The 11,913-nt window shown below is 37.6% G+C and overlaps 2 protein-coding genes across 10 annotated transcripts; both read left to right on the top strand.

Moving 5' to 3' along the window:
- Positions 1-35: 35 nt before the first annotated feature.
- Positions 36-11,756, top strand: LOC122085193 (disease resistance protein L6-like). Of its 9 annotated transcripts, none has more exons than XM_042653661.1 (8): positions 36-703; positions 1,444-2,570; positions 3,021-3,299; positions 3,396-6,033; positions 7,155-7,336; positions 8,016-8,221; positions 8,845-10,908; positions 11,492-11,756. In XM_042653661.1, the coding sequence occupies exons 2-4, from the start codon at positions 2,169-2,171 to the stop codon at positions 4,398-4,400; spliced, it is 1,686 nt and encodes a 561-aa protein (XP_042509595.1). In that variant the 5' UTR covers positions 36-703; positions 1,444-2,168; the 3' UTR covers positions 4,401-6,033; positions 7,155-7,336; positions 8,016-8,221; positions 8,845-10,908; positions 11,492-11,756. The 9 variants fall into 9 exon arrangements, with proteins under 9 accessions (XP_042509595.1, XP_042509594.1, XP_042509593.1 ...); XM_042653660.1 differs by having other exon boundaries at positions 8,515-10,908; XM_042653659.1 differs by having other exon boundaries at positions 8,016-8,721.
- On the top strand, positions 192-1,963 carry LOC122084969 (disease resistance protein RUN1-like). The gene is made up of 3 exons (XM_042653378.1): positions 192-503; positions 612-703; positions 1,444-1,963. The coding sequence occupies exons 1-3, from the start codon at positions 192-194 to the stop codon at positions 1,961-1,963; spliced, it is 924 nt and encodes a 307-aa protein (XP_042509312.1).
- Positions 11,757-11,913: the final 157 nt, after the last annotated feature.

The raw sequence follows: 11,913 nt of genomic DNA, 5'->3' as shown, positions 1-11,913 counted from the left end.
AAAAAAAAAAAAAAAAAAAATCCTTTTTAGATATTTTAAACACACGTAAGCTCGTTGAAGAGGACGCGTTTAAAGCTATTTATTTCTCTTCCGTTCTTCCAAGCCGAAAACTTTCGACTACAGAGAGAACAACTGATCAAATCAAGTTTCTGTTTGTAACACCAAATATCATCTTGAGAGGTCGGGAAAAAATGAATAATGCAAAGGAAAAGAACAAGGCATCATCTTCCACACAAGAGCGGGATTATTGCGAGGTATTCTTGAGCTTTAGAGGTGAAGACACTCGCACCAACTTCACTGACCACCTCTACAATGCCCTCTGCGATCGTGGAATCCATACGTTTAGAGACAACGAAGAACTCAGAATCGGAGAAAAGGTCGATCTGGCGCTTCGCTCTGCGATCCATCAGTCCAGAATCGCCATACCCATCCTCTCAAAAAACTATGCTACCAGCAAATGGTGTCTCCGTGAACTTGCCGAGATTGTGGAGTGCAGGAAACAGGTGGGCCAGAAACAAATAAGTGTGATGCCCATTTTCTACCATGTGGATCCATCGGAAGTCCGAAATCAGACTGGTAGCTATGAGTAGGCTTTTCGAGACCATGAGAAGAAATTCGATTGGGAGATCTTAGAGGGGTGGAAGAAGGCTCTGAGAGAGGTTGGTGGATTGAAAGGATGGGTTCTAGAGGAGATTGCTGATGGGTAAGTCCAACAGTTCCCTTAATTATCTTAAGATTGCTGATGGGTGCTTGAATCCCTAGTTTTAAGCAAGTCCAACATCTCCTTGGCTTTTTTTTCTTTCCTTAAATTTTCTTATGAGATCTTTTGTATAGGGAATTAATGTGCAACTGGTATTCTTTACCCAAGTTCTAGCTAGGGTTCTTGGAATGTGCTTCTTCTTCCTTCATCCTTCCTCCTAATCTTGAGTAGTGTTTTGAGAGTGAGATTAAGAACTTGCAGTAGAAATTTGTCAATAATTAAAGACTTCTTTTTGGGATTTACTTTTAATATTTAAAAGGTTTTCTTATAATATAATAGCATGGGATATTTTTAATATGTTCTGCTGGATAGAAATTTTATCTTCGTTTTAATAGTCATTCCTCGTAAGGAAGAGCAACTTATTGGGTTTGGGGCCATAACAATGTTAATCTTTGTAGTTCTTCACCCCTCCCCATGCCTTGGCCCTTTTTTCTGCTATTCTTTTACCAAACCAAATGTTTTTGGTATCCTATAATCTCTTTTGCTTATGAAAGATTTAATGTGAGAATTAGTAGAAAAAAATGCAATAAATGTCATTAGTTTACTTTATTTATCTTGGTGCTATATTAATCTACTTCACATAATTCACATAATGTTTCATCCATGTGGAATTCATATGATTCCTTTTTTTACTTAATTCATCGTGCAAATCATTTATTTTTGTTCTTGTTTATATTATACAGGCATGAAGGGAAGTTAATAAAATTAATTGTTAAAGAAGTTTGGAATGGATTGAGAAAGAGCCCCTTGACTGTTTCGGACAACTTGGTTGGAATCCATTCTCATGTAGAAGAAATTAAGAAGCTGCTAAACATTGGATCTAATGATATATGGATCGTGGGTATCCATGGCTTAGGTGGCATTGGTAAGACAACAATTGCCAGGTGTGCGTACAATGAAGTCTATCATCACTTTGAAGGATGTTGCTTTGTAGCAGATGTTCGAGAAACTTTCCCAACAAAGGGATCAGTTGTCCGTATGCAAAGTCAACTTCTCACTAATATCTTGAACCTAGAGAATCCAAACATTACTAGCATTGATCAAGGAATTGATGTGATTAAGGAGAGATTATCCAATAAGAAAGTTCTTATTGTTCTTGATGATGTGGATCAAAGTACATATTTAAAAGCCATAATCGGGAAACGTGATTGGTTTGGTATTGGAAGTAAGATTATTTTACAACCAGGGACAAATATATCTTAGATGTTGTTGAAGTAAACAAAACTTACGAGACCAAAGAAATGGATTCAGATCAATCTCTTCAACTATTCAGCAAACATGCCTTCAAAATGGACCAACCTCCAGAACAATATTTAGTTCTCTCAAAAAATGTGGTAAAAACTACTGGAGGACTTCCTTTAGCTCTTGAGGTTTTAGGTTCGTATTTAGTTTGCAAAGATGAATCAGTATGGAAAGAAACAGTGAAGAAGTTGACAAAAGGAAAGAAACAGTGAAGAAGTTGACAAAAATTCCAGATGATGAAGTGCAAAAGAAGTTGAGAATAAGTTATGATGGCTTAATTCATGAGGAGAGAGAGATTTTTCTTGATATTGCTTGTTTTTTCATTGGAATGGATAAGAATATTGCGTGCTATATATGGGATGGTAGTGACTTTTCCCCTAAAGCAGGAATTGAAAATCTGCGTCTGAAGTCATTGGTTAAGATTGGTGAAGAAAATGAGTTAAAGATGCATGATCAGCTAAGAGATCTTGGAAGGGAAATTGTTCGTCAAGAAAGCCTTAAGGAGCTCGGGGAACGTAGTAGGTTGTGGTTGCACGATGAGGCATGGGAAGTATTGAGTACTAAAACGGTTGGTTTTCAATAAATGATTAGTAAACTTCAATTTTTATTTCTAGTTATTGATGCTTTGAAGCATAAGCTATATTTTCAGCTAAAGAAATCAGTCGTTAAAATGTAAGGTTTGACAAACCAAATGGTAGATATGGGTGGGTCCATGGTACAAAGTATCCAGTACCCACTTCCCCAGCCAAGTTTTAGGCTTCAACCAGTGTTATATTAGTTGTTAATGTCATTTTTTGTAATCTATAAACAAAAGAAGAAGAAGTTTCATGTTGTGTTAAAATTTGGCCACTAAGGTGGATGGGCCATGGATCTATTATTATAACTTTAACCCACCCATGTTGACCAGACTTGGTGATTTTTGGTAAGTTTTAGCTCAACATGATAATCTTCCATAATTATTCCAAAAAAAAAAAAAACGATAATCTTTGATACTTATTTAACTTTCTTTGTTTTGTAGGGAACTAGGAAAGTTGAAGGGCTCTATTTTAACTTCAGTTCGCCTAATAACCAATGTTTGATAAGTGAAGGATTTGCTACAATGACTAAACTAAGGTTACTTCAGGTTGAGCATGCCAAGGTTTCTGGAAAATTCGTGCATTCTTTTTCAGAACTAAGATGGCTTAGTTGGAAAAGATGCCCTATGAATTTTATACCAAGCAATCTAAGGAAATTGTGTGTTCTTAATCTGTCATATAGTTACATCACAGAAAGCTGGATGGGTTGGAACTATATCAAGGTATTTAAGAACTTTATCTTTTATTCTTACAATTCAGCCGTAGAATACTTTTTAAACATCAATTAGAATCTGATAAGTTGCTTTTCTGTCATGCAGGTGGCAGAAAATCTGAAAGTTCTAGACCTGAGTGGGTGTGATAAAATATCCCGAATTCCCGAATTTTCAGCAAATCTACCTTTGGAGGTATTGACTCTTAGATACTGTACACGATTGGCTACAATTGACACATTTATTGGTCATCTTAAGAGGTTAGTCAAATTGGATATTTACTGCTGCAAGAGTTTAATGCATCTCCCAAAGCTTCCTTCAAGTTTGGAATATTTGAATGCTTCGAGGTGCAAAATGAAGTCCCTCCCAACACTGTCAAACCTGGAAAATTTAGAGGTATTGTGCCTTGATAGATGTGAGAGTCTGGTGGAGATACCAACTACAATCAATGCTCTTACAAGGCTGAAGTCACTCAGTTTAGATCAATGTCATCACCTCCAATACATCCCACGTCTTCCCTCAGGTTTGAAAAGCTTGAAGGCAAATTATTGTACATATCTGAGAGAAATATCAGCTTTCTTGGACCTGAGAAATTTAGAGGAATTATGTCTTAATTGTTGCTTCAGTCTAACAAAAATTGAAAGTCTTGAGGGATTAAATTCCCTGCAGCAGTTTGAGATAAATTACTGTCGCTCATTGAGAAAATTGCCAAAACTTCAGGGCTCAAAAGAATTGAGGTACTTAGAGTTCAATGATAAAGTTTCCCTATTTGAGATTGAAGGCCTCGAGGGATTGTACTCCTTAGAAAAGTTGATTATAGAGGACTGCCATTTGTTAAGAGTAATTGGAAATTTGTCAGACTTGAAAAATCTTGTGTGCATAAAAATCCTAAACTGTCGTAAGTTATCTGAGATTGAAGGCCTTGAGGGATTGTACTCCTTGGAAGAGTTAATTATCAAGGATTGCCATTCATTAAGAATAATTCCAAATTTGTCAGACTCGAAAAATCTTGTGTGCATAAAAATCCTAAACTGTCGTAAGTTATCTGAGATTGAAGGCCTTGAGGGATTGTACTCCTTGGAAGAGTTAATTATAAGGAGTGCCATTTATTAAAAGTAATTCCAAATTTGTCAGATTCAAAAAATCTTACGTGTATAAAAATCCAAAACTCTTGTGAGTTATCTAAGATTGAAGGTCTTGAAGGATTGTACTCTTTGGAAGAGTTGATTATTGAGAAGTGCCATTTATTAAGAGTAATTCCAAGTTTGTCAGACTCGAAAAATCTTATGTGCATAAAAATCCGAAACTGCTGTGAGTTATTTGAGATTAAATGCCTTGAGGGATTGTACTCCCTGAAGGAGTTGATTATAGAGGAGTGCCATTTATTAAGAGTAATTCCAAATTTGTCAGACTCGAAAAATCCTGTGTGCATAAAAATCCGAAACTGTAGTGAGTTATCTGAGATTAAATGCCTTGAGGGATTGTACTCCCTGAAGGAGTTGATTATAGAGGAGTGCCATTTATTAAGAGTAATTCCAAATTTGTCAGACTCGAAAAATCCTGTGTGCATAAAAATCCGAAACTGTAGTGAGTTATCTGAGATTAAATGCCTTGAGGGATTGTACTCCTTGGAAAAGTTGATTATAGAGGAGTGCCATTTATTAAGAGTAACTCCAAAATTTTCAGACTTCAAAAATCTTGTGTGCATAAAAATCCACAACTGCTGTGAGTTATTTGAGATTGAGGGTCTTGACTCTTGAGGGATTGAGTTCTCTGGAGGAACTGTCTTTATCACATTGCAGATTATTCAGAAAGATACAGCTCCCCAAAAAACTGAGGATATTAGATATCCATTGCTGTTATAACTTATCGGAGATTGAGGGTCTTAAGGATTTGGAATCTTTGACAAAATTTGACCTCAAGGGCTATCAATCAATCAGAAGATTACCAGGCTTATCGAATTTGAAGACGTTAAAGCATTTGAGCCTGGGTTACTCTGCGGTGCCACTAGATATCGGCTTCCTTAAGGGATTGGAATTGCTAGAAGAATTACAAATTGATATAGCACCCCTAAAAGTGTTACCAGATACCTCAACTTTGAAGAATCTGAAAGGCCTAGAAGTCAGAAGTTGTTGTTGGTTGGAAAGATTACCTAATCTATCAAGCTTTAATAAGTTAAACCGGCTATGCATTTTGTATTGTTCGACGCTAACTGAGATCCCAAGTGTTGACAGATTGAAGTCCTTGGAAGTATTACAAGTGGTTAGATGCGATTCAATGGAAAAAGTACCAGACTTGTCCAACTTAACGAAACTACAGGAATTGCACATCCAAAAATGTGCAAAGTTAACTGAGATTCCAGGAGTTGATAGGTTGGAAACTCTAGAGATCTTGTCTATTGATGGGTGTATTTCTATTGAAACATTACCATGTCTAACAAACTTAAAGAACTTGAGGACCATAACAGCTTACGGCTGTGAGAAGTTAACAGAGATTCGAGGTGTGGACAACGTAGCAATATATGGAATATGCCCCTCTATGTCAAATTGGACAGAATCTGAATCGGTCAAGGCCGATTCATGGATACAAGTGACACATTGGTATCTTTAGAGAAGTTGGATGTTCATGTGTATGTACTTATGAAATTACAAACTATTTTGAAATACTACAGTCCAGTGAAGAGACCTTATTAGGAGTGTGAAAGCCCATCCATTGCAGGATGAGCTTCAATCCCCAATCTTTCTAGGTAATTCTCTCTCTGTTTGGACCTTTGTTTTTCTCTTCAACTCTTCTCTGACCCATATTCTCATTCTCTCTATCTCTCAATATTTCGTCATCTTCTTTTGTTTTGTTCTTTTTATCTTTTTCTTTTTTCCATCTTCCACTGTCGTGATGATTCATACTTTTTTCTTAATTTTAAATTTATGCTTGAAGACAATTATCAGCTAATCTTCTTTTAGGTTTTAATTTATGCTTGAAGACAATAATCAGCTAATCTCTTCTTAATTTTTAATTTATTCTTGAAGAAGATTATCAGCTAATCTTATTTTGGGTAAAAGTTTCTCCATCGTCCACTGTTGTGATAAATCATATTTTTTTTTTTCTCTAAATGATATCAGAACTCCTCTGGTTGGTTGAACGACGAATGGGAGAGACTGACTGGAGACTGTTCTCATTTTATTTAATCAGTGATCACAACTACTATTAACCTTCATTCATTCATTATATCCCTTTGCAGTTCAATTCATGTTGTGGAATTTGTAGCTAGTAAATCTAAGGCACCTGTAGTCGGCCACCCTAATAGTTCATATACGATGTTCTCCAGCTTTTAAAATGTTGGCCACCTAATAGTTTCTCTAAGGCACACATTTTTGCTTGAATTTTTTCTCAGGTCAGAACGAATATGTAGACACCAGTTGATATTACAAGGCTACTGCAGTAACTAACCAACATAAATTTTCTACCCTGATTAATTGATGACTTGGATGAGTAGAAATGGGATCAGCTTGATCATTGGAATTTGGATGAATTTTTTTCTTTTTACCTCAGGAACCAGTGAACAAAATTCCGTTTGTTGAAAATTGAATTGAGTGTAGCATATCCCCTGTACAAACACTGGAACCCCTCCTCTCCTGAAAGAGTAACTTCTGGGTTGATGCATGAACAGCCATTCTTTTTAAGGAATTTGAATTATTAAAATGATCCATAAATGTTTATAGGTTAAGTGCTAAAGTCATGCTTGCAACATCAAAACTCCATGTTGATTGCTGTCAAACCGTAATTGCATGTGCTGCAGCTATGGCATTTTCAATTATTGAGTAAACATGAAACAAACTATTTTGCTAAGCACACCTACTTCTTATCTAGGAAATGGAAAGCAAAAAATCATACATGCAGGGAGGATTTAGATGAGAGAAATGTTCTCTTGGATGGTGGCAGGGGCACAAAGACATTACATAGTTTGCTTGAAGAAAGGAACACAAGGTTCTACAGCTTTGCAACCTCAGACAAAGTAGATTCTCGATTCCTTTGAAGATTCGCATAGGAAAGTATGTTTATTCCTATCTTATTGGTTCTTCGGAAGTGATTTCTGTTTTAGATTTTGATAGAAAGTTTTATTCCTCAGCAGATTAGTGGTTCTGATTTATGTCTTCACCACTATTTTTAATTGTACTTGGAGTCCTTTTGGAATTCTTGACTCTGATTAGTTTCGAATTTCTGGTTTCTGGATTTGTTAAGGTAAAGGAAATATTTAACATAATTATGATTTTTTTTACCCTTTAATGCTCCTACAAAAAACATGCAGATTCCCAAGCAATCACAATGGTTAGTTTCACTAACACAAAGGATTTAGATTGTTGCACGGTTGCACCTTTCTTTCTTTCTTTCTTTATATTCCTAAGAAGCTCAAAAGATTACACTTATGAAGCTCAAAATTACACACTAATTTCCAGTGAGTTAGTATAGCTCTATCACATGGAACCACCAATGTACCATCACATGGCAGGTTATGAGGTGCTAAACATCATTATTTTTTGCAATCATTCATCATAACTATTAGTTTTAGTGTAAATTACACTTGGTGTACCTGATGTTTACTGAAACTATGGGTAGATTCTGATGTCTGAGAAGGAGACAGCTGATTAGGGCCTTGAGGGGATTTTCTGTTTCTTTTACTCCCTACTACATGGCATGGCTGTTTCCTCATTTCATTTCTCTCTGTTTCAGGAAAGCATGTTCAAATATGATACGTTCTTAGTACAGTGGTGGCAGTGAAGGTGGGGAAAATACCATTAGAGGTGACCAAAGCACAGCAGACAAGAAGAAAGAAGATACTAAGCCCAATGCATAACTCCGTGTGGCATTTTCATTTGGTTGAGTTTCTGCATTTTTGTCTGCAATTGCCGCTGCTAAAGCAGCATTGTCATGATACGGTGAGGAGATGATGGCATGGTTAGGTTATATGTTGTGACCTTAATGGAAGCACATTGCCTGTTGGCTGCATTGACAAAGTAGGCAGAGCATGGGCACCTTGAATCTGTCATTAGCTATGTTGTTAATGGATGATTATCAGGGACACCATGTCTCTTATCTGCAGTTGCAAATTGAAGAAAGGAATTGCTTTTATTTTTTGCTTTTTCAGTTTCGGAACCAGTAATGCTTCTTCATGGGAAAATCATTCATCTCTTGTTTATATATATATATATATATTTTTTTGCTTGTACAGAGAAGGAAGCATGGTTGAACGAGAGCCAGCTTTAACTCTTTCATGCTATTAAGTAGCATTTTGGCATTGCTTGGGCATCAAATGTGAGATTGTTCATCCATCTTATCAAATTTCCCTAGGTGTTGCCAAAGAGAAAGACGACATGATACCAGGACCGTTTTCAAACAAAAAAGTCAGATGGTCCACTCTGTCTCACTCCCTCTCTCAGTTAGTCCCTCCCCTAGTAGCATTCTGCTACTAATGAATGATGGTCTCCCTCCACATATGCTCCTTTTCCCTTAATTATTGGAACACCCTTGGGTATTGATTAACATTCTGTTTTGGTTTCAGTGAGGAAGCTCTTCTCACTGCTGATGAAGAGTGCATCTACCTCCCTTGAGTGAGTCAAGAAGTTGTCTCGCTGCTGCCACTTCTGTTACTGGTTCTCATCATCACCAACAGAGGGAGTGGACACAATGATGGAGGGCTTCCTTGTGTTGGAATGGCAGGAATGGACCTTGTTATGTGTGTCTCGAATTTTTAACCGTTTCGAAGATTGACCTGCTCCGACAAAATTTGGTGGCTACCCGAATGGGATATATATTTCCCCCCTTAGATCTATGACTGAACACGACCCGATGGATCATCCCGACTTAGAGGAGTATTTATACGTTATGATGTCTTGTTGTGTAAGCATGTGAGAATTGGGGTTTTTCGAATTAGAGTTTCTGGACAAGTGTTCTTGCTACGAGTTTGGGTGTTCTTGAGAGATCTCCATTGTAATATTTCTTCCAACATAGTGAATCATCTTCTTCACCGAAGGACATAGCACATCACATTGATGTGTGAACCTCGTTAAATCTTTGTGTCATCTTGCGTGAATTTGTTCTTTTTCAAAGCAAGGTTTGTTCATAAGGACGGCTTTCTCAGCAAGGGGAACAAGTCCTCCTCTATTTGGTCGGGGCTGAAGAGAGTGTGGCAATTTGTTTCAGACATGGAAAGATGGACGGTAAGAAATGGGGAAAAAATCATGTTTTGGACAATTAGATGGTTAGAAAGCTCTTCTCTGGCAAAGTCTTCTAACTTGGAGCAGGATATGTTCACAGGGAGGAAGTTGCACTTGGCCGATTTTATTCAATATGGTGAGTGGTGCTTTCCTAATGCCTCTTCGATTTTACTTTCTGATACTTTTGAGAAGGCTAAAAGAATATCTATATCGCCTTTGAATGATATGTGTCATTGGAAGTTATCAAATTCTGGAGCCTTTTCTTTGAGTTCAGTGTGGGAGGAGATAAGGGGGAAAAATCCGTATGTTCCTTGGTTTTCTATTATATGGAAATCCAAGCTACAACCTCGGCAAGCTGTATTTGGTTGGAGGTTTGCTTATAGTCGGTTACTGACCTATGCGGAGGTGTGCACACGGGGTGTGATGTTGCCTTCTAGGTGTGGTTTGTGTGGTCGAGCAGAAGAATCCATTCCTCACCTATTTATTCATTGTGAGTATACCCAGGCTCTGTGGAATTCATTCTGTGAATTATTCAGTATTAGGTGGCAGTCCTTTGTTAGGATGGCAGACCTCTTAGCCTGGTGGAAACGGAAGGCAAAGTCCATAACTTTTTCAAAGGTGTGACTTTGTGAATTTATCCTTATTCCGTATGCTGTCTTGATGGAGAGGAACGCTAGATATCACGATGGTGTGGCTCTTCATCATAAGCATATTTTTGCGAGGGTTAAAGGAGAACTTGGAATGATTTTCAGCGTTCATCTTGGGAAGGCCCTTTCCATCTCTGATTTATTATGTGCTAGAAGAGTGGGAATTCCGTGTGTAACATGCAGACATAGGGAGATTGTTGAAGTGTGTTGGTGCCTTCCTTTTTGAGGTTGGATAAAACTAAACACTGATGGATGCTCTTTGGGTAATCCAGGAAAGGCGGGGGGAGGTGGCATTTTTAGAAATGAGAAGGGGGAGAGTCTTTTGAACTACAGAGAATTTGTCGGTATTAGAACGAACTTTGAAGCAGAATTCTTGGCGGTTATTGTGGGTCTTGAACAGGCTAAGTTGCATGGTTTTTAGAACCTTTGGTTTGAATGTGATTCTTCCGTAGAGGTGATCCTTGTATCTAAAGGTCTGGTTCCATGGTTTGCTCAACAGAGATGGAGGGTTCTTCTACCTTTCATGAATTCAATCAACTGAAAGGTGACGCATTGTTATCGAGAAGCAAAGGTGGTAGCTGATTTCCTGGCTAAATCATCAGCTAGATTTGAAGTTTCGTATCCAGTGGAAGTGTGGCCTCAGCTGATTTCGATGGAATTGGATTTGGATGCTGCTCAGCGTCCAAGATTTCGATTCCCGAAATTTTCATTTTGTTAGGCTAAGTTTTAGGGGGCCTTCTCCTGCTGATGGCAATGCCGAAGGTAGGGTTGGTTTCTTTTTCTCTTAGTCTATCTCTATAAGAATGTGGTTGTAGCTTCGTGTACATTCTTTTTTCTTCTTAATACAATGATTTTTAGCCAAAAAAAGAGTTCTAACAGGCCACACCTCCAAGATTTGCCTTGACGAAAGTTTATTCTCGCACTCTTCAAGATTGTAGGTAAGTATTAGAAACATGGATAAAATGAGGATGGATTCAGGGGTTGGCATCAAGAAACTTTTATAGTCAAGGATGCCATGAATGTAATCTTTAAGATATTATGACAGACCAGAGCATGTCAAATTTTTAAATTTAGAGGTCACAGGGGCAATCCCTGTGGGAGACCTTGTGGATAGTTTGGAAAACATAGTGATTTTTGAGTATAGTTTACCAGTAGTTTTATAAACTAGGAGTTTGTTTTCAGTGAAACTAATAAGTAGTGGAACCAACCTAATTTTACGTTTTTATTGTATTTGTATGCCTACTGAAAATAAAATTCAGCTAATTCAGTTGGTTCAACTAAACCAACCTAATTTACACATTTATTTGAATTCTAAGGTCCAATAATGAGACTTTTAATTCTGCAGGTTGCAGTTGCTCAACTAGGGGTCTAAAGCATTGAAATCAGGTTTGATGCAAAGAACTTGTGATCTTCTACATAATGTTGACATTGCGTTGATAGATTTTAGATACATTGCCAGCTATTTCTGATCTCTTATGCCTGAATTTTGATATATATGGTATTATGTGTGGGGTTCATTTGTTGCAAACAGAATTTGTAACCTTACTCAGATACCCTCCTTATGATGATGTGTCACTATGATGAGGCTCTAAACGTGTAATTTCGGTTAACCATCCTCTCTCCTCTCTGAACCCTTCAACTTCTTCAGCGGGAAGGAGAGGGAATGCTACCACTAGAGAGAGAGAGAGAGAGAGAGAGAGGAAGATGCACACGGCTAGAGTCAGGAAATACAGACAGTTTATCATCACTTCAATTCCCCCCCCCCCC

Source organism: Macadamia integrifolia, chromosome 7 (assembly GCF_013358625.1).
Source record: "Macadamia integrifolia cultivar HAES 741 chromosome 7, SCU_Mint_v3, whole genome shotgun sequence".
NCBI lineage: Eukaryota > Viridiplantae > Streptophyta > Magnoliopsida > Proteales > Proteaceae > Macadamia > Macadamia integrifolia.
This window is presented reverse-complemented; position numbering and strand designations above follow the sequence as displayed.